Consider the following 23032-nt stretch of genomic DNA (forward strand, 5'->3'; position numbering starts at 1 on the left):
GAACAACAGCATAGCTAATCTACCCGTTAATGGGAGTTCAGTGTTGTCACCTTTCTACCTCGGGATTTTTCAGAGGTATTTTCTGAAGAAATTGAAAGCCATTTTTCTACTGTTGAGCTCTCATTAAGAAGCAATCTTTATGTAATAAATAGTGAAGTAGTAATTCCTGTACAAAAACTAAAATATCAAATGGCAACAGGCTTTTTTTTTTTTTTGGTATGAAAATGCTGTGTTTTACAGGCAGTTCTTAACAAGATTTTTAGCTTGTGCACCCCTTCCATGTTACTATGTACTTCGAGGTATCCTTGTTTATAAATCAGGGTGTGCTAAGTAAGGTAAAGATTAAAACGAAACAGCAACAAAAACATAATAGAGGGAGTAGGCTCTATCTACTGCTTTTCCATCCCAAAGAACAGCAAACTGAGGAAGGCAGTGAGTGAGAGGAAGACAGTGGCCTCTGTCTCCTTTCCGCCAGAGGACTGCTGGAATCAATCAGTTCCTCTGCACAGCTTTAGCTACTGACTCTCTTGGAGAGGACCTCTTTGATGCCTGCTCTGGTTGCTGTGCTGTTGTCAGGGACTGGGACAGGCAGTCCTGGGCAGGCTCCTGACACTGACTCCCAGGTGCTGCCGTTTCCGCAGCCTGGGGGGAGTGAGCCACCCTGGGGCTTCTCGTGCCTGGGGATAAAATCTGTGCTCAGGTGGCAGAGATGGGTTTGAGAAGTGACGTATTCCATCTAGTCCACAGTATTCCTGTTTGGATACATCTTGCTTTGAGGCTGTGGAAGAGCACACTGGAAGGTTTGCCACTTCGCACAGGGCTTTGAATGGGATACATGATTGCTGGGTGCACTTCATTTTCTGTGCCTTTTGACTTTTCAAATAGTTTTGGAGATTTCACTGATAGACTGGAATAGGAAAGGAATTATCTTGTTTTGTATGAAACTTTAATTTTGCTTCTGTCAGCCTGGGGAATTTACTGTGTTGTAGAGTACATCGTCATCTTCTGTGAGTTCTAGATGAAGGCACAAAAGAGAAGAAACTAGTATTAGAGTTGTCAAGTTAAGTCTCTGTGGGAGTGTAATCTCTGCCAAAAATAACGGGGGGGGAACCAATATGAGTGACTGGTATCTCTTGTTACAGTTGTGAAGTGAATCCTTCTGACATTGTCCTCTGTTTTTTCCTTCTGTGTTCTGAGGGCTTTGCCTTAAAATCAGTTTAGCTTTTGTTGCATCCTAATATACTCATTAGTACTTTTTTTTTTAATTTCTGCTTGTCAGACAGGTAATAATAGGAGGAGGGTGGAAAGTGCTCCCTTTTACTAAGTGCTGATGTTTCTTTTGTGGCCTGCTCAATTAACTGAGTCAATAGTGGATCTACCTTGTTTTCCTTTACATTTTATGTTCTTTGTGGTGTATAGCATCTCTCCAAAACAGATGGCATCCTCTTAAAATTTAAACAGAGTAATTTTGTAATGAACTTAAACACCGTGAAATCTGAAGACAGACATCCCACCAGGACTCCTGGGACTCTTAATGTTTTAAGTACATAGCTAGGTCTCCAGAAGCTTAACATCCCTTCAATGTAATGTTTTTCTTAATTAAACCTGTAATCTGTGAAGCAATTCCAGAAAGATTTACGAAATAATTGCAGTACCTTCATTTCACGAGGTAGCCTTATTTCAGGCACTCTGAATTCTTCCTTCTGTTCTCCAGTTAATTTTAGGTTTTGTCCTGCTTCCCTTCCATGGGTCTTACTGAAGTTTGAAACTTAAAATCCCGTAGAGTTTGTCCAAAGTGTGTAAGCCATACATACCACTTTAGTGTTATTTCAATAGAGCTGCTAAAAAGGGAGATAGGTAACATACCCTAGTTGTCCTTCTGCACTTGTGGAGACTTGCAGTCCCATCTACACTTAAAGTCCAGGTCAAGTAGTAATGTTGGGGATCACAGTGTTGTAGCAAAGCCTTCCAGTGTAGTACTAAATACACATGAGAGAACTAAAGAACTGTCGCTTGTTCAGCATGGATAATTTTTCTTAAAAACACTGTGTTTGTATGAAGGAGATAGGGATATAGCAATTCCAACTTTAGTCTCCTTTCCTTGTTCTAGTTCTCTGAAAGTTAATGGTTTTTTGTGATTCTCCAGATAGCAAGACTTTCCTCTCTTGTTTCAGGTTCTTAAATTGTCTTTCACTATTACTTCTGTTACTTGGTTTTTAATGTTTGGCAAATCTTGCCCAAACAACTTGAATAAATGTTTCTGGCTTTTTATTCTTTTTGTTGAAATTCCAAGTCTCTTGAAGGGAATATGCCAAGTGGCAAAAGAACGAAATATAATAATTTGTCCAGTGGTCTGAAGAAAATAACGGTTAATTCTCTGACATAAAAAAAACATAGAGCAAGCTATTGACAGAGGGTTTTCCCCTCTCACTATAATCAGTGCGATAAGGGAGAAAGCTGCTTTCTCAGTTTCAGCAGTACAAACATTCTGAGTAAGCAGGAGATAAGGGAATGGGGGGAAGCCTTGTCCACTCTGTGAGTGATAGAATTAGTTTATTTCCATGTAAAATGCAATTTTGTTTTTGATATACATATTTGGAAAGATGAATGCTGTGCAAATCATGTTAGTGGAGAGGCAATCGTACCTTGCAAGTAACTTTGTCCTAGTAATTCTTCTCTTAAATCAAAGCATAGCATCAGATTACTTGAACTGCTTTCTGTCTGAGGTGACCTATGTCCCTTGTTGAAGAGTGCCATTTATCAAATAGAATTAGTGGATTTCTCAACTGTTTTTGCTGCCTCATCAGCTTTCAGTGAATAAGTATGTTATTGTATTACTGTTCTAACTGTAGTTTCCTTGCACTCCTTTGTGTCTTTCTTCATAGGGCTTAACTTTCTTGTCTTCACTTAGTAATTCTCACCCCATCCTGAGGTTTTGTGTGTTTGTGTAGGGGATTTTTCTTTTTAATAAATTTTCATTTATTGGTTGGGCTTTTTTTTTGTGTGTTCTGTCATTTTATTACATCTGTTTGTTCATTTAATGTCTTACTTGGCTTCCCCCACTCTTTTTCTAGCCTTTTCTCATGCTACCCCTCTTATTATGTGTAAATATTCTCAAAACTTGCTTATGCTTCGCATTTTGTTGTCTGTTTAGCCAGGTGCTGTCTGCTTACTTACTTATTATGTTTTACAGAAATTAAACATCTTCAAACAATGAAATATTTTCCATTCATGTTTCTCTAATATTTACTTAAATTGCAAGGTCAGGGACTGCATTCTGGCACAATATTGTGGTGTTAAACGTATTTTAATACCTTAAAGCACAGTTATTAGCATATATTAAATCTAGGATATAGTATAATGTATTTAAGTAATGTACAAAGACTGAATTGTTGGATTCTGTCTTAGCTTCTATGTTTTAATCTGTCACTTGACTATTGAAGATGCTTTTAAAAAAATTTTAAATCATTGGGTTAAGCTACCAGCATTTTTACATGAGTCCTGGGAGAACTTGAGATGTGTGGTTCTGCTATGATGTATGTATCTATATAAGCTATAGTTCTGGAAGTGTGCTGTAGTTGCTTTTCAACCATTCATTACTGCCTCTAATGGTATTTTTTCCTTGCTAGGTGCTTTTCTCATAAAACCAGTTTCTTTAATTTTCTGTATGTCAGAGCAAAACTTTTAGGTTGATGAAAGGGAAGGATGATGCAGGAGCTGGTGGGAGGGAAGCAGAGGACTCTCTATTTAAGAAAAAATACAGGACTCTATTAAAAATGCTAACTTACGATGATTTGGAGTATCTGTGAAACTACAGGGTCATAAGCCCGAGGGAGCTGTCTTTGTACAAGTATATTTACACAGGATGACCCAGATCTTATTGTGGAAAATGCTTTAGATATATGTTAAATGTATGTCATTTCAAAGCTGTAATTCTCTAGAATGAAAGTACACTGAACCGAAACATTTTAGGATCAGCTGATTTTTTTAAGTATTGTTTCTGAAGATATTTTTACAGATCATATAATGTTCACAGGAATCTTTTTGTTTGAGCGACTGTAAAAGAGATCTCAAAGTTGCTGGTGCAAATTTGCAAGTTGGTGTAGTGAACAGGAGAAGCATGGTTTAGAAGACCTAAGTGTGCGTTTAGAAAAGACTGATTATATAGAATGCTGAGTGGGAAGAACAAGTATTTATAAACAAGCTTAGAAGAAAGCATGAATAGTATTTTCTCTATGGAATTTCTTCAGTTTGGTTTATTTACAGTTATGTGTTTGTCATTTATTTTCCAGTGTATAAAACCTAATGAGGTTGTACATAAAGCTGGGTGGTTGTGTGGAGGAGTTTTCTTTCACTTCCATTTGGCTCTTGATTTAACTACAGAAGGTATTGAGCAAACTTTGCTCATTTTCTGTGTCTCACACTTTAACAAATATAGATAGGTGTTGAGGTTGCTTGAAGTGAGGTTCTTTTATATAAATCCTTTACTAATCCACCTTGTGCCCCCGTGTTGTGTTTTCTGAGGACTTGTTCAGGGTTAACTTAAGGTAGAGGCATAGTACACAGCTGTCTAGGAGGTAGCTTGCTGACATCCAATAAGATGGTGGTAGATGCTGCTGTTACTGACAAAGGGACTGTCTTCGGGGGGGGAAAAGGAAGTAATGGCAGTTCTGGGTGAAAGCAGAAGGAGCAGAAACCTGCTTTACAGAGATGCTCCCCTTGCTTTTGAAGGATTTTCTTCCTCCTATAGGAATAGTGTGTAGTTCTGCCCCATTCCTAGCAGTGTGGCAGACACAGAATGATAAGTAGATGAGGTCAGAGGGACTGCTGCTTACTGGGTTGGTAGGAAAAGCAGGAAGGAGGTAACTGGAGGATGGTGTGTGGAAGTTGGAGATTCTTCATCCTAGGATAATGATAGAAGAGTTTGGCTTAAAAGAAGCAAGTGACCTGCATTGTAGCCTCCAGAAACCTTCCAGGAATCCTCTGTGTTGCTACTGCAGGACTGACTTTTACCTACATGGTTGAAGAGTTGGAGCTGACTCAGTCCTTTGTGGTGCAAAGAGTATTTCCTGTTGAGTGGCTGGAGTTCCCATGTAACTTACTGGTACTGGGATAAAACTGTTCATCAGAAACCAGTTGCACGGATTGAAAATGCTTGAAGACCATCTAAATGGGAGCATGTTTTAATGTCTAAATTACAACACTGAGGTCAGGAGATGTGTTCTAGAAGCATGAGGCACCTCTGTGACTTCAGTTGTTTGTGGTACGAACTGCAGTGTGAGCCGTACCACTTGCTTTTAACCAGTTAGCTTTCATGCTGCTGGTAGTGCAGCCACAGCAGCAGAGAAGTCGACAGTGTTGAAAAAAACTGCTTGATAAACTGAGTAAACGTCTAAAAAGTGAGCCTGTCCTGAGCTCCTGCCACTGTGGCTATGCTGCTTCTAGCAACAGCTTGTTCAGTTGATGTAAAGCTGGTGTTGCTGTATCTGGGTTAGCTGTAGTCACACTTGTGACTGCAGGATAAGATGATCCTTAAACTCAGCTGCTTCTGTTTGTAAGCTGGACTGTGTCACCTGGTTGGCAGCAATTTATCAAGTGTTTTGAAGTACAGGATGAAAGATGCTTTTTGTGTCAGTATTGCACTGTTCAAATCACAGTGTATTGCAGATGCAGGTTCTTAGCCTTTTTATAATATAAGAAATAATACTTGGTTTTAGAACAAGTGACAGTTTTCTAGACTTCTATATAGGGGCAAAATGTTACATTATTTGTTTTCTGCAGCTTCAGCATTGTAAAGAGGAGCTGGTAGGTACTGCTTTCAGATTGCCATTTTAAACTTTATGTTGGTTTATTTCAGCAGCACAACTCTGGGTTAATAGTCTATGGAAAGATAAGTGTTACTATTTAGCAAGAAATAATTAGCAATGAAAACAAAGAACAGCTCAAGTTTTAAAGTAAAAAATATCTAAATTAGGTTGTCAAAGAATGTTTAGAGTAACAGTGGAATCCCCTTTCATGAGACAAGTAAAGCTCTTGGGATGATCTGTAGGGAGTAATCCTACTCTGGCATGGGGTTATTTACTGGGTCTTTTCTGGCTGTGTTTTGTGATGTGCTTAGTATTAAATCTGTGATTTGTTTTGAAAGCTTTGGTCTCATGGTGGTAGCACTGCAGAGTTCAATAGCTTTTTAATTTAACATTTGTAGTAGTAATACTACATACACATTGGAAATGTTATGGTATTCTGCTTTGGCCATATAATGCTAATTGGAGCAATAATCCAATGAGACTCAATGATGATGTTTAATCTATCCATGCCATTTGCTTTTGGGAGTTTGTTTGTTACACTTCTTTCTCTTTTTGTTTCTAGTTTTTATTACTGTTCACTAAGTCCTGCATTACCCTCTGTTGTGAGGTGCTTAATGAGTTCTTGTGAAGGAAAAGGGAGGTTTGCTTTCCCTCTTTGGATTTCCCTCCATTCTTGCAAATTTGTCACCACTGATAAAAGATGGGGGGTTTGTGTTTGAATTTCTGTACATCAACCTGAGTTAAGTTTTTCCTTTTCATCACTCATCTCATAATTATTTATGTGAGACCAAGGAGAAAGTTAACGCAAAGATAACATGGCACTGTTTTTATGGTGAAAGTAGGCTAATATGACTTCATTGGCCTGTGGTTTTATAGCTGGTAGTAGTGGTGCTTGAGAGTAGCCCGCAGGACACTAATGTTGTCACTTTGCTGGGGAGTCAATACATGTAGTTCACAACACAAATAGTTATATCAGCCCAACAGAAAGATGTTATGTGGGCTGAAAATAACCAGGGCTGTCTAAGCTGCTACGATAGAGAGCCTGTAGAAATACAGCCTGTGGCTAAAATGAAGGGCTGTCCAGAGGTTCAGATTTTATGCTTGTTTGATTTGAGCCTGTTCATTCTGGATTGCTTGTTATAGATAAATGTCAAAGATGATTTTCACTCTTTCTTTATTGTTGTTCTCTGTGTTTCTTGTTTGTTCTCCACTAGCATCTCCGTCCTGTATCTGTGTAAGCTCCTGCATTGGCATGAGCAGAAAGAAATTGATAGTAATGGAACTAAATCAGTTGCTTTCAAGTTGTTCCATATGCTGCTAAGAAATGCACTAGCCGGGGAGGCCCAGAATTTCTTCTGTGACTGTTGTGCCGAGCGATTGGTGTAGAAGGGTTTTATCAGCAGTTTCCAACTTGTCTATAGTATGCAGTGTGGGAGATTTGTTTTCTTGAAAATCACAATATATAGAATTCAGTAAATGATAAAACTTCTAAGTTGTAAGGCAGAAGGTAATTTGGAAAGTTCTTAATGGATTGCTCACTGTTGTGGGAATGTTTTTTACAAGTCGGAGTTGTTTTGTGGAAATAATAATCAGCAAGTACTTGCTGTAACACAAAATATATTTGCCTTTCTGAGAAAAAGAGATACTATTAAATGCTATTAAGGTACATGGATACTGAGCAGTTAGTTACAGAAGGCCTTTCAGTAAGATTTTGTAATGGAAGCAGATAATGCTGTGTACAATTGCTGTATGGTTTCCAGACATTAAATACTTTTTTTTTCTTTTTGGTTTTCCCCCGCTTCTCTTGTGAGGTCAGTGAAAACTTCAGGTGGTGTGTAGGCTCACTTGTAAATTGTATAGAATGCATGCACATTTCGCATTTAGGTTTGAATTGTAAGTAGATATTGGTTCTTTTAAGGAAATGGCTTACCCTGTTGTTAATGGCAATTGACTTGTTTAATATTGTTCTACTGTAATTATTTAAATAGTTATCATGCTTTGAATTCAGGAGGAAAAGAAGACTGCATTACTTGCCTCATTTATTGTAAGACTGGCATACCAGCATGAATGTTGTTTTGCAAACATGAAGTTACGCTGTTTTCCTATGGGTTTAGGGCTGACTTGCATATGTCTGAATTCGTGTGTTTTCTGCAGGGTTCAATGGTCTCAGTTTAAAGGCTATTTTATTTTCAAACTGGAGAAAGTAATGGATGATTTCAGAACCTCAGCTCCTGAACCAAGAGGGCCCCCCAATCCAAACGTGGAATATATTCCCTTTGAAGAGATGAAAGAAAGAATCTTGAAAATTGTCACTGGATTTAATGGGTATGTATCATTTGTTTTCTAAAATCAGGATAACAAAAATGTTTTCCCAGTTTTTAAGTTGGTAGTTTGTACTATCTGTCTGTGAGTGCTCATTTTGCTTCGTCAAATAGATGGGCAGAAACAAATATATACATTGAAAATATATTACAGTAGTTTCAGAACTTCCACTTTATTACTCTGTCTTTGAATTAAAATTGACATCTGGTGACATGTCAGTCACTTCAGTTTTTTCCATGTGTAGTTAGTTTTTAAGTAATACGCTTTAATGTAGCATGGTATTACTGTGTGCATTTAACAGGTTAAATAAATAGTAAAGTCAGATTTCTTGCAATGTATTTTGAAATACCTGATTGAAAGAAGGCTTTGGATGTTCAGTTCTTAATTGCTTTGTGGCAGTTCAGTAGCTTTTGAAGAAATAATACTGTGATAAACATGGTGTGACCAGGAGGCAAGGTGTACCTGTTTTTGAATTGTTAAATTGTGGCAGATTCAAATTTATAGATCGAGTTACACTAACTGAGAGACTTTTGGGGTGTTTGATCTATTGCTGACAGTATCTTAAAGTGTATACCCTTTGCTGGCTTCATAATTATGAAAGTTTTGTTTCCTTTAAAATAAAGCTCCTCATTTTTTTTATTGTCTTTTATGTGGTGTGACTTTTTTAATAGCTTACATAGTATTTTTGTGTTTCTAAACTGGATTTCATACTTACCATAAGCTAAGTCATCCTGCTTGTGAGTCTCAATGCTTGCTTAAGGGACACTTCCAGGATTTTTCTCAGCTTGTCAGTAAATGAGCATATTATAAAGGGGTGAGGGTGGTGAGGCAGTGGCCCAGGTTGCCCAAAGAAGCTGTGGATGCCCCATCCCTGGAGGTGTTCAAGGCCAGGCTGGATGAGGCTTTGAGCAACCTGGGCTAGTGGCACGTGTACCCTGCCTGTGGCAGGTGGGTTGGAACTAGATGATCTTTCAGGTCCCTTCCATCCCAAACCAGTCTATGATTCTTGCCTCCCTGTTACCCTGAGATTTCAGATTTGGAGGTCCTACTAATCTCTCCTTAGTATTATATTTGCATGCTAGGTTAATCATCTTACTGTCATTATTCCATACTACTTAATTTATTTGCAGTTTAAGTGTCTCTTAGAAGTCAGATCTCATTTCCCACCCCGCCCCCCAGTTGCTCTCATGTAGAGTGCTTCTAAGAATTTGAAATTCAGCTTGTTCTCAGCTGCCCAATATTTATACTGGAATACTTCACTGAAGGAATTTAAAAACAAACCTATCTTTTATGCTCGAGTCTGCCTCTCTCCAGCCTCCCCCAGCTTTTTTTTAATGCTTCACTGCCCACAAAATTTGTAATGTTCTGGTGGCGTGGAGACAGCTAATGAATGGGCTGCTGTTATCTTCTGTTGTTCCAAACTGTACTAAACAAACCTCTGGGTGACCAAGTCTGGCACATAGTCTGTGGCTGTGCTGTTTTGATCTATTGTTGTAACACTTAAGAGTGCTCAGCTTCCTCATACTTTGAAGTGAACCACCCAGTCCTTGAGGAAGCAGACAGCGTACATTAGTTACCATAAAGAAAATAATACATTAGGATGTTTGAGAATCTAGGATTGTTGAGTAGTTCCATTAGGAATTCCTACAACTCCTTCGGTGAGGATATGATTATGAAAGCTGAATCACGTGGAGCTGTGTCCAGAAAGTAATGAGCAGGTTATGATTTGTGCAATTGGATATATTCAGGCTTATTTAGAGTTGTGGATGTCATTTCAGGGTAAAATAGTGGAGAAGGAAGCTGCTTGATGTGACTTTATTATTAGGATGTTTTTATTGGTATTTGTTTAAAAGAAAAAAACATTAAAACTAGCTGCTTTTTTAAAATGTCTTTTTAAAATCAAAGAATGAATTAAGAATGACCTCTGTTTTGGAGTCTTTCTACATGAAGTGTCTTTTAAAGAAAGCACAAACTGGCTGTTTTAACATTACTGTATCTTACTTGACATTGTGTAATATGCTTGCAAAGCAAGATTCTCATGCTGTACTTTAGAATTGCTTTGGAGTAGGAACTTCTTAAGTCTTTCAAGTCTTTATCCTTTTCTGGTGAAGTATAAAGTTTCAAGGTAAGTTATTGGATATCTGTGACAGAGGAGTCTTCACAGCATAAATAAAATAGACATCCAAATTTTAATTTATGTATACTTTTTAGCCCCAATTTAATATAGCTGTTACACGTAATTTTCCCAGATCCCTCTTGATTTCTTTCCATGTGGTGAATTTTTGTTTTGTAATTCATTCTGAACTATAGCGGTAGGAAGTGCAGGTTTGAGTGTGTTTGTATAGAATTTCAAGTGGTTACCTTAAGTAGGCAGATTAAGGCTATTCATGCAGCTCACGTACTGAAGTAAGTAAATTTCTAAGCATTTAAGATAAATTCTCATACTGCTCACAAACTTTCACATTGGGGTTCTCATGTAGATTTACACCAATTCCAATTACTTGTTTTAAAATCATATTGTTAAACTATTTTAAAGTAATAGTTTTACTGAAAAGAATTGATGAGGTGAAGTTAACTTTGGGTTTTGCCAATTAAAAACATTTGCAAATGTTGAACAAATTACATGCAAAGGAGGTGATAGCATGGCACTTGGTGCCATCTGCTGCTCAATAACTGAAGTTCAGTTTACTATGGAAAATTTTGGAGAGAAATGAACTGGTTTTGGGTTTTGTTTAAAAATTTATAGCTGAGAGTAAAAGAGGAAAGCAACTCTTACTTCTGGAGTTAGTTGCAGGCTGCACACTTGATCTTGAGTATTGTTATTCCCCAAGTAGCAGAACTGTATTGATGTTCTCAAAATACTTCATGTCTTAGTATTCTAGGTGTCCAGTTAGGTACAGGTAAATACAAATTATACAGGCAGTGTTTTTCCAAGATGTCTTACAGATTTGGCTGATTAAAAATAATTTAAAATTCTGTGTATTTTTGTTTCTGTGAAAGAAATTGGTTTTGAATGGGCAGTCTAGTCTATTAAAAAAATTACTAAGTCTTTTTAGTTATGGACTTTTCAACACAAAACCAAAATGGCCATCAGTGAGAAACAATAGATATAATTAGTGCTGTGCCTGCATGGAAAAGTTTACAGAGCAGGTAAATTCTTTGTGACTCAGAGTTGCGAATTTCATTAGAAGAGGGCACTCTACAGAAGCTGAATGTCATGAAGAATTTGGGTGTTGGAAGGATGACTGGCTGACCATAAGTTGCTGAATGAAGAGCAGCACTATTCAGTTGAAACTTTAGGGAAATTATTAATGAGAGAACAATTGTTAAGCTTAAGAGCCTTCATGTAATAAACTGAGTTAAAAGGAACACTTACTCCTGATTTGTTCTGGTTTGCATTTATCAGATTTTGGGGATGGAGGAGGATATACTTCTGGGTCAAAACAGGAACGTGAAATGTATGTTGCCTGTGTGCTGAAACACTTGCTTTCTGCCATTTCATGTGCTTTTAAGCAATAACGTGTCATAACAAATGTTTTGGAAATCCTGTCATAGTATACTTTTTGCAAGTGTTTAATGTATGTAATGCTTCATCAGCTGTATTCTAACTTTCCACAGCTGGTTGATGGAGATTAGTTTCACCATCTTTCTATTCTTAGAAGTCAAAGATAAGTTGGTATGATACAATTCAGGGTGAATAGCAAAGGAAGGCATTAACTAGTAGGGTAAACGGGAGGTATCTTCTGTGTTTTTTCAGGTAGTTGTGTTGGAACTAGGGCTAAGGGTAGTTGCATTATAGCCTATATCCTTACAGTTTTCCATTTGAGAATTATAACTTCCTCAGTAATGTAATATACAGACAATTCTGAAAAACATAATTAAATTGTTGATAATTGATCACTCTTTCTGATTACTGCTTGCTTTTAGTTAAAGTGCAGTGTCATGTAGTATGGTTAATTGTAGGTGTGCTGCCCTTTTTTGCACTGAACAGGTGGTAGATCTGTGCATCTTTGAGATGTGGCTTTTTAGCTAACGAACTAAGCTTGATATACATTCTGGTTTAGCTAATGAAATAAACTTAAGATACTGTGTACTGAGTTCCTCAGAAAATAATAAGTTGAATTTTTACAAAAATGTACAGTATAGGGATATGTATGTAAGTCTGTTTTGATATTGCTCTGGATTTGGTGTATCAGTCATATTCCCAATTAAGAAATAGTTCTTAACTATTGTATTCTTAGACTAATTTTTGAAATGTTTGACTTCAGCTTCAAATAGTTAATTGTAAAAATGCATGACTATTTTATTGAAACAACTTTTAAAGTATTTTACTGTTTTGTCAAGAGTCACAAGTTTGTTAAAAAGAGACAGTATGAATTTGCAATGAAAATGTATGACATCTCATAACTGGTAAATGTATGTAACATTTATTGTCTGAGGGTCAGTTTCTCATTTAAGTAGGGATGAGATCTAGTACAGAATTGTCAGAAAAGAGAATGTGTGAATGATGCTTATGGATTTATGTATTTTGTTCTGAGTTGAATTATTTTTACTGAGCTGTTCCTTGATGGATTAAGTATACTGTCCGGTTGTGGAAAAATAGAGTATTTGTAACAGCTAAAGTATAATGGTTCTATTAATTCCAACATTAATGCTTTTTCTGTAAATGTGTTTTGTAAAACATGAAATAAACTACAAGCTGAGAATTTTTTAGCTCTAGTGTGTATGACTCAAATTTGTTTCGAATTGCTTACCATTTCTGTTCTATATATTTGAATAATAAATACAATCTTAAACTGTTTTACTCTTGATGATCTGATTTACTTTTCATTGTTTTAATGAATTGACTTGTGGGATGATGTATTTAGGATTCTACTTTTAAGAGTGTTGTGGCAGTGAGCACAAAAGAGAGTGCTTTGTTACCTCAGTGTATGAGATAGGGGAAAAATAAGGCCTTGAGCTACTGCCCCATATTGCTAATGATAACAAATTACAGTAGTTTTCTTCCTAGCTTCTCAGTAAGGGGGAGAAAGCAATAACGTTGTTGCTTCCTAACAGTCACACTCATTAAAATTAAATTAAATTGTTATAAATCTATTTCATTGCAGCATCCCCTTCACTATTCAGCGACTCTGTGAGTTGCTGACAGATCCTAGGAGGAATTACACAGGAACAGACAAATTTCTAAGAGGTGTGGAAAAGGTATGTATTTTTCTGAAAGAGAACACAGCTGAACAATCACAACTACCACTTAAATGACTTCCGAATTACTCCCAAAGGTCTGTTGTTTTCATTATGGTTCATAGCCATAGTATAGCTAAGAGCTTCTTGAAGTGTGTAAGTTTGTTTTGTACCTTTTAACATCAAAAAGCACTTCTTAAGATATAAAAATAAATCTTAGGGCTGTAACTCTTGTGTTTCCTGATGACTGTGCAGTACTCAAAACTGTAGTTTGTGGAGTGCATAATGTCACTTTTTGTATTTAGTCCAAGCTAGAAATAATCAAATAATGAGCTGAAATAATTTGCATTTTTTTGATCAGGCTTTTCCTTCCACATTTGGGTTCAGATTAGATCCAGTGGGTGAAGGAGAAGGCAGGCCCCATCCCCCAGTGTTTTTTGTTTCAGTATTTAAATCCTCTTATACATAAGACTGTGGCTTTGTAAAAGCATACAGATGTCATTTAGTGGTATTTTATAGCTTATGTCACAATGTGGGATCTTTCAGAAGTAGATAACAGACTTTCAGGATGTGGTCCCACATAGGATTTTCTTGATGGCAACATTGGCTTGAGGTTCCTACTTTGACTGTTTGGTCGAAGAAAGGTTAACTTGTAAATGGATTGGTTTTCACTGTTATAGTGGATGCAATCAGGTATATTCTTGCAAATTAAGTTCGGAAGGAGATGGTCAGGAATAAATGATGACAGGAATTTCACAAAGTGGTTTGTTAGCCAACAATGAGATCTGTTGAAACCACACTTCACGTGTTTTGGAGAACCCTCATTAGAGTTTATCTGGGTTAATTTAACTTGCCCTGTGATAAAAGCCCTCCTGTATAATTGGACTAAGTATTGATTTGAAGAGAGAAACTTGCCTAATTTTTTGCTAGGTTTCTAGATGTTGAAATCGATTAAGTTTGCAGGGCCATTCAAGAGGGAGAGGTGGCTAAGCAAAACTTACTGAATTAATCATTATTTCTGCCCTGTGTTTATGTGGAGTCAAAATAAGTTAACACTTGAAATATGGCTGTGCCAAAAATAACTAACAGTGCTTGCACACTTTTGAATTCAGGACTCATGTACGAATACAGCATTTCTGTAGCAGTTCAGAAGTTTTTCATAATTTCAGAATACATTGCTTTCCAGAGATATTTCAATTAGAAATTACAAACGTGGGCCTGAGGCTTAATGTGCTGGTCTTGTTATGACAGTAACCCACTTATGAAAATACTGACTTTTAGTGTAATTGTGGCCTGATCCTGTAAGGAGGGAGCAGAGACTTTTTTTTTAGTTTATCTGACATCTGTTGGTAGCTTTCAACCCAATTTTCTGTAGAGATACTTTTAACAGATGTGACTAAAGTCCTGTAACTCTAAGTTCTGGGGTGTTGTCAAGAGCTGAAACTTGTGTTTCTGAACTCTTAATATGTTATTTGTGTGTTACAGAATGTCATGGTTGTCAGCTGTGTATATCCATCTTCAGAGTAAGTGTAATCTTCTGTTTCTTGAAGCTTTAAGCTTGTGTTAGTAGAGAGGAGAATGTGCGCATGTGGGTGTAATATGTTTCTCTTGCTGGTGGTAGCTGTATCCAAAAGACAGACATGCAGATTTCAGTTTTCATTATCAATAGTTAAGTCAGCAGTAGTGATAGTCTGCAAGTATTACATGCAGTAGTTTGGAAGTGAGCAAGCAGCTTTGGAATCTGATATATGGTGCAGTTCAGTACCAGTATTATCCCTGAACACTAAGCTGTTACTTTTATACTGTAGCTGGTGGTGGAAAAAATGGATAGCCCTCAATAACAGTGGCACTGTAAATTCATATCCTAGTCTATTTCTGAGTATAATGTACAGGTAGAGAACCCCTTGAGGACTGATAGCAGGGGACTGTTTGGAGGGGGGCGGGATTCTGTGCAAACAAGCTTAAAGTAATTCGAAGTTTCTTTATTCATAACATTCTAATTCTTACTTTTTGATTTTTGTTTTGTTAGGAAAAATAATTCCAGTAGTTTAAATCGGATGAATGGTGTTATGTTCCCAGGCAATTCACCAGGGTACTCTGACAGGTAAGTTTAGCTTCGGGAGTTAACTTTTTCTGGATATGTCCTGGATTAAGCAAGGTAGTTATGGAAATAGCTGGTTCAGATCCCTTGTTACCTATTCTGATCCCAACTAGGTAGCCTCAGAATGAGGCGTGACATGGAATACTGGGGGAAGGAGGGTAGAGGAGGCATGAACATACACACTATGTACTCTATTTTTTATCTTTTTGTAATTTCATTGTTTACTATTTTTTTAAAATTATTTAAAGCTTTAATCACAGTTTGCGTGCTATAGGCAAGGAATTTTTATTCAATATAAAATAGCAAAGTACGTGATCTTTTTTGTTTTGTTTTGGTGATCTTGTAAAACAAGGTTATAGCTGCTTTCTGCCTATTACAAACAAATTACTTTACTAAAAGGATGGGTTAATTTTTTATTATTGTTTTTAAAGATCTAATGTAAATGGTCCTGGAACTCCCAGACCAGTAAATCGACCGAAAGTTTCTTTGTCAACTCCTATGACAACAAACGGTTTGCCAGACAGCACGGAACATAAAGAATCAACCTTGCAGCAAACAGAAGATAAAAAACACAGGTTTGTGAGGAGTAATTTTTACTATTCTCAGGTTTTTTTCACTTGCATTTAAAAAATATTTTAAGAGAATGGCCATCTAAAGTATGCGTAATGAAGTCTTAACATATGAATAGCTGCAGCAGGATTTGATGTATACTTGCTACTGTTCGGGCTGTCTAGATTAACTATTGTCTCAAGTTTCCACGGTTGCAGTAACGTATCTCGGAAGTGTATGGGATGCATAGTAAAAATGAAGAGTGAATAACAGAGTTCAGAAATCCACAGTTTTGTGTCAGGTTGTTAAACTAGAAGCAGATATGCTATTTCATAATCATTTGTCACTGATTCTGACAGTAGGAGCTGGCTGTAATTTGGACCCACCAGAGTAGAGTGACCACTCTGCATTTTAATGGACAATCAGGTGAAGGAGGAGGGATGACTTTGAGGTTTTGTTATGTAATAACAGTAGAACTCACTTCACTTACCTCTTGTAGAGTGTTGAACTTGAAGTAGCTGCTGCTTTTTTTTTTTTTAAGTGTGACAAGACACAGAAATTTTTCTTCAATAAAAACATCTGCTTTTGTTGTTTATAGTGAATCACCAGCATGTGAATCAGAAGGTGCTCAGAGCAGCCCAGTAAAAAATAAGCACTCTGAAGATGATCCTGCAGAAGCAGAAGGACATGAGGTAAAAAGACTTAAATTTGACAAGGAAGGGGAAACCAGAGATGCACCTAACCAAACTGCCTCCAGTGAAGTTTCTTTAGGCATGGGGGAAGAGACAGAAACATCTTCTACATCTCAGGATAAAGAAAAAGATGCTACTTGTGACAGACAGTGCTGTACAGAGGAAGAGGAGGAAGGTATTTCAGATTTTATTGTCTTTGCTCTGTGCATTTTCCAAGGAGTTGGGATGTTCTTTGCTGGAGGCCAGTGCTGTTGGGATTGCTGAATGTCTCCTGTTGTGCATAAAGATGAACTGCTTGTTCATACTTTGCTTTTGCATAATTTACCAATTCTGTTATTTCTTCTTTTTTCTTTGTTCTACATTTTATTTAAAAATTTATAAAATGGTACTTAAAATCTTCTTAGTCAGTAAATTACATGAGGGTGTTAATGATGCACCAATAATTTGAGAATCCCTATTTTAGGGTATCATCAGATGTTCTCGTCTCTTGTCCAGAAGGGGGGTGGGTCTGACTGTCTTTATTATTAATAAATTACTGTAATATGGATGTAAAGGTTGGTTTTTTTTCACTGAAGGGGCTGAGCAACAATCTCTCCAGGTTCTATTAGAACAGTGAAAATTACCTCACTCTAAGGCATACCCTGTACCTAATTAAAAAAAAAAAAAGATATCTCTGCAGTTAGGAGGTGGATGTATTTTTTACATATTCTCCAAAGTTTCCTTTTAATATTTATTTTTTTGTGGCTCATATATTTGTAAAATGTTCCTCTAGATCATGATGGATGTACACTTGAAGCAGTAATGTTTTCAACATTTCCAAAAGACTGCTTCTGCAGACAAAAAAAGCAAGAAGGGGGAAGCAAGAAAAAGTTACTCATTAGACTGTGTCTTTGTCCACTGGAATTTAATTAATATCCTGATGAAATTGGCTAGTACTTTACATCTTCTTATAAAATCGGGATTGTCAGTTTTTCCTGCCCTTGGCTATGTTGTAGAAGCATCCCTGGGAAAGGAAAGTAGCAGGATTAAGAAAGGTTTAAAAATGCCTTAGTAATACTGTACTTTCACTGTTTCTAGAGTCCTTCATGTCTCCCAAAAATGCTGGTCCAGACAGAAAAGATCAAGAAAAAGACACTGAATCCTCAACTGTGAATGAAGAGACCTGTGAGGAGAACAATCAAATGGAGGAGTCTGCTCAGTCTCAAGCAGAGGATCTACACTCAGATGACAGTGAAATTAGTGGATCTGCCAGTAACAAAGCTGACTGCAGTGAAACCGAAGAGTTAGGGTCCTATGCTAGTGAAACTCGAGAAATTTCATCAGAGACCCCTATGGAGAACAGTGATGAAGCCACAGAAGTTGTGGATGAACCTATGGAGCAAGACTAACTGAAATACACTTAGATGCAGTATTTTCCATAAGGCTCCGGTTTTACACTGTATAAATAATTTTATGTAATAAAGTGGACCTTTAGTTTTACAAAAAAAGAAGCAGGTTGTAAAATAAACTTCTCCATGGATTGAACCTTGAAAGAGTTGTACATGATAAGAACTGTGAATACCAGCTCCTTCAGGTCCTGCTTACCGCTGAACTTTCGTTTGGTCAAATCAGTGGTTTGTGTATAGTTTTTTTTATTTAGAATAAAAGTTTTTAAACTGGAAGGTAATTATAATTTTGACAACTTTTTTGGAGATTACCACACCTAGTTGTATGTAAGCAAGAAAGCTTTTTGTCTTGTCTTTTTCTGACAGCTTATAGCAGTTACTTCATATTTTGGTTACAGTTTCAACATTTGACATATGAAATATGGGGTTTCATGCTGGTTTCCAGATTTTTATTTGAATACACACTATGAAACCTTATGTTGTGTGTTTAAAATGTGTTGATTTCACACACACACATATATACGCACGCATGCACACATATGTGTACCCTCACTGTTCTAAGGGGGACATGGTATATTTTTCTGTTTCTACAAAAGACAAATACAGCAAATACTTTTTCTATAGGAAAAGAGTGCGTTCACCTCTCAAGGCACTTTGTTTTGCCTCTGGAAAACAAAACAAATGAAATCTGGCCCATATGAAACCCTGGAAATACTAACATTGTTGAAAACACCAGAGTAAACACACATTCCAAGAGAACCGTTCAGATTACAACATTTTTGTATACTTCTGAGGTGCCTGAGTGAAAGGATTTCATTTATTTATGAGAAAATGTGCTTTATGTTGAGAACGTTGTAATCAAAACATTAGCTTAAACTTTTGTAGAAGAAATGTTTGAAAATATGATAAGAAAATATCTAGGATGAAATGAACAGGTACTTGCCTTTTTGAGTGCTTCTTGGAGCATTGTGAATATTGTAGAGAAGTCTCAAAATTATTCTAAGGTATGCAGATGGCATCAGTATGATCACACCACTGTATTGGAAGAATTAATATATGACCGTAGCTATGTACCTGAGCTAAACAACTGAAAGGTTTAGAGGTGCATAGAAATCACCATAATTTGTATAACATTTTGGAAGTGAACTAAATATTTTTGAACATGCTACTTTGACAGCCAGTGTTAGATTTTTTTTCAAACCAGCTCAAAGCACAAACTACTGCTTTAAACTCTCAATATTTTCCAGTTACCATATTGAAAGACATGCAAGCTGCAACCTCCCAGTCACAATTACTGGCTGCCAAATTTATACTTGTTTCTTCAACTGTACCTTTTTGATATTTAGAATTTTTAAATTTCTGTAAAGTAGATTTTTGTAGATTGTAATGAGTGCTCACTGCCATTGTGAAACGGTATCTAATTGTATAATTCCTGTGTGTAAACTGAATGCTTGGGCTTTCAATACAGTATTCATATAAAGCAATAAATATTAATGTTATGAAATATCTGAGTACATTTTTATCAGAATTGTCCCTCTTCGGTTTTAAGTTCACAAACCTGAAGTACAAAAATGACCACCACAATGCATGCTCATAGTATCTTGTACTACATGGTATGCTTTATATTATTTTGGGGAAATCTAGGTTTTGATTAATACCAGAATAATTTGGCTCAGTTGGAGTATTTATGAAGTTATTTTTTGCTGATGTTACCTATCAGTTTTAAGCAGACAGGATTCAGGGAGATGCTTGCCAAAAAAAAAGTAAATCTTATTGATCGAGAGCCCCTCACAGAAGGAAAATTGTACTTTGACTCATTTTCATTGTGCTTAAGGGTTGGATGTGTATTATTAAATTAAAGGACTGAACCAAAATGTTGAAATTAGGAGAGTTTAAAAATATAGTGACATCTTACACTACTTTTTTAAAAAATGTTTTGCCACTGAGAAAATTTTTAAATTTCAAAGTTTAGAGATTTCTGAAATTTACTTTAGACTGTTTATTTGTGAAGATATTGTCAATAAACTTGTTCTTTAAGCACCTGTGACCTTTCGATGTTTGTTTTGACAGCACTAGTGTCACTGTTGCAAAGGCTTGCAGGAGGACTTTGAGGTATGGATGCATTTATATATCTGCATTTTTTGTTTTAATGGCTAATAAAAATTTGAATCATGCTTTATCATCACAGTAAGCATCTTAATATGTGCCTGCATTTAAAGATTGCAGTTACTAAATCAGAAACTATTCCCCCCCCTTTTTTTTAAATGTGGGTTTTAAAAAAAAAAAAAATGAAACAAACCTGCTGCATTTCTAAGCAGCCATATTTTGTCAGAGGCATTACACACCTCCAGATACACAGGCAGCTGCTTTTCTGTGGGTGTGGAGGTGTCACGCTGAATCTATTTTCATACCTTTTATTTTTCTAGATCTAGATGCTTTAAATTCCATCACTACGTGCACCTCGGAGCATGTTTCTGTATACAGCCATTCAGACAGAATTGGTCGTTCTGCTTGCATTCAGGAACGAAGTGTGTGGTTAAACCCCAGAAAACCAGGCAACAGGTGCTTCAGAGTGTTCATGTGTGTACTTCCTATTGAAAAACCTATTATATGGGACTAGAATATATAGAGAAAATCTAACGGAATTTACTTTTCAGAACAAAAGGTAAAGGTCAGCCTTTAATTCTGCTCTTGATAGTAAATTGCTGTCTCAGAAAAGTTGTTTTCCTTAAAGTATCTGAGATGCTTTGTTAGCCTTGATTTTTAAACCTCAGGGACTACTTTAGCGCTTGCAATAGAAATCCCTTCCTAATGTAGCATGTATTTGGGTTTATGCAGACAGGTATGTTGAAGTTAAAATGTTCAAAAGAAGTCTTTGAGTTGATTCAGTGGATGGAAGTTGCTGGAATTTGGGGTTAATTTCTGTGCACCAGTTTCTGCTGTGACGTCTCCACAAGGAGTGTTGGCTGGGCTCCTGGTGCTGGAGTTTTGCTGTAGGAAAGCTTTGCATCCTTCTGTCTCACAGATGGAGCTTAGAACAACAAAAGCCATATCCCTGTACAACCACGGCCACCTCTGGGGTTGTGTCCTTGCCTACCGCTGTCTGAGACTGCATACAGTTTTGGGGCAAGGATTGTTACTGCCTTTCATATTGCTAACTGGGTCCAGGGCGAATTTGGATTTCTTTTTAGATCCTGTTGGATCTACTGTGGGCTTGAACAAAATAAACTTTTTTTTTTTTAAATACAAAAATTGTGTTCTGAGGGTTTCCAAAGCGAAGGCACCTCTGAGCAGCACTGAGTCTTTATTGCTTTAAAAAAATAGTAGGAAATACTCATAGCTGGAAAGGTAAATTGCAGTTGCATTTCAATTTATGCCTAGCCTAGGGGATGCAGGAAATGGGTGAAAAATATTTCTGCTGCTGCTTCAGTCAGTGAGAAATTTTGAATGCATGTTGTTTTTTCCTCGAGCAGTTTACTAAAAAGCTGCATCATGACTCCACTCCAGCAAGGTTGTCCTGGCTCTGGTACAAAAGAATCAAGCTTTTATTTTTAGCTCCTTTATTAATTGTATGTTGAGAGGGGGGGAAGAAAAAAAAACCAGAGATGAAGCCTCACAGAATCTTAGTTATATGAGATTTCTGTTGCAATAATGAAGTGGCAACCCAGTGATTAATTTAAAATTTTTTTTTTTTCTAGAATTAATGCCTTCTGTTAACTACAACTGTACAAAACACCCTTCTCCAATCTTTTGGCATTTTTTATTCATGTAGTTCACTTCTAGGAAGAGTTTAAAGGGTGTGTGTCTGAGGTCAATGCTTTTGAGTTAGATGAGTATGGAAGAGGTATGGATTACTGATGGCATCCTTGTTCCATCCTTGTTGTTACCAATAGGAGACCCATGTTTTGTCACATAACTAGCAGACTTTTGTTAATTGGAGCTCTTCGTCCTCATTTGCCTCAAGGGCGTTCATGCCAGCAAATTCTTTATGGATACAACGTTCTAGTATCTGCATGGTTTAATGGAAAGGGGTTAGCTCTGAAGTTTGCATCTCTAGGCTGTATCATGTACCTATGCATTTGTGCTCTCTACATTTTTGTACAGTGAATCATTCTGCTGCAGGGGTTCTTGCACAGACTGGTATCTGTAATGAGTTTGTGGCATTTTTCATCTTAATTTCTGTATTTGTGAACAGGTTCTGGGATACAAGGCACCTTATTTCCAGGATTCCTACAGCCTGTCATAAAATGCTCATAACAACTAATCTCCTGCAGACTTAAGTTTTTAGGTTAAGAAATAATCCTGGGATTTCCAGCTGAACGAGGATGTCCTGGTTTCTGTGGATAGAAATGGCAATTATGGTTTGGTTCTGAATGATCTTTTAATGCACGTGAACAAAGCACCTGAAGTCATTCCCCTGGTTTTGGACTATTATTTACCAATGTGTCTGCAAGGTTTGCTGTAAAACTGATGCATTATTTCATTTGTAAGTTGTTCCTCTGTCCTCACCTTCACAGGGGAAAGCTGCTTTTCTCCATCCGTATTCATTGCAATAAACTATAAAGCAAGTTCTTGAACTACTTCTGGCCTTTGGAAATTCTTACCGTGAGTAAGTGGTGACAAGCGCTCTTCAAGGCTGGCCTTTATTTGATTCTGAGGTCCAATTTATAAATGCTGGCTGCTGTCACCGCAGGTAAGGGCAGAAGAAATGTTGAGAGCATCTGCACCCGGCCCATGGAGCAGTGGCCCAGGCGGGTGCACTGCGCTACGGCAGGAGCCTCTCCAGTGTCTGATGGTCCTCAGCCCTCCCGCCCTGCTCCCGGGTCGCTGCAGCTCCTTGTCCATGGCCCAGACCCCCGCAGGAAATAAGCACGAACCCCGGCGCTGCCGTAGCCCGCTCCGCAGTGATTTCTCCCCCCGGGGCGGTTTTACACCTTTATCAAAGTCATGAACCGAACGAACCGCTGCGCGTGCTGGGTTCTGCCCGCCCCCCCA

At 37.3% G+C, this 23032-nt stretch overlaps 1 protein-coding gene across 1 annotated transcript in view; it reads left to right on the top strand.

Moving 5' to 3' along the window:
- PPP4R2 (protein phosphatase 4, regulatory subunit 2) overlaps positions 1 to 19790 on the top strand; it is a 30825-nt gene extending 11035 nt beyond the window's left edge. Inside the window, exons 2-8 of the mRNA XM_010083264.1 lie at positions 7962 to 8132; positions 13238 to 13331; positions 14796 to 14833; positions 15340 to 15414; positions 15843 to 15986; positions 16559 to 16827; positions 17730 to 19790. Coding sequence (XP_010081566.1) covers positions 7962 to 8132; positions 13238 to 13331; positions 14796 to 14833; positions 15340 to 15414; positions 15843 to 15986; positions 16559 to 16827; positions 17730 to 18040 — 1102 coding nt within the window. The 3' untranslated portion in view covers positions 18041 to 19790. The remainder of the gene's footprint in view (positions 1 to 7961; positions 8133 to 13237; positions 13332 to 14795; positions 14834 to 15339; positions 15415 to 15842; positions 15987 to 16558; positions 16828 to 17729) is intronic.
- Positions 19791 to 23032: the final 3242 nt, after the last annotated feature.

Source organism: Pterocles gutturalis, unplaced genomic scaffold (genome assembly GCF_000699245.1).
Source record: "Pterocles gutturalis isolate BGI_N339 unplaced genomic scaffold, ASM69924v1 scaffold28245, whole genome shotgun sequence".
NCBI classification, from domain to species: Eukaryota; Metazoa; Chordata; class Aves; order Pterocliformes; family Pteroclidae; genus Pterocles; species Pterocles gutturalis.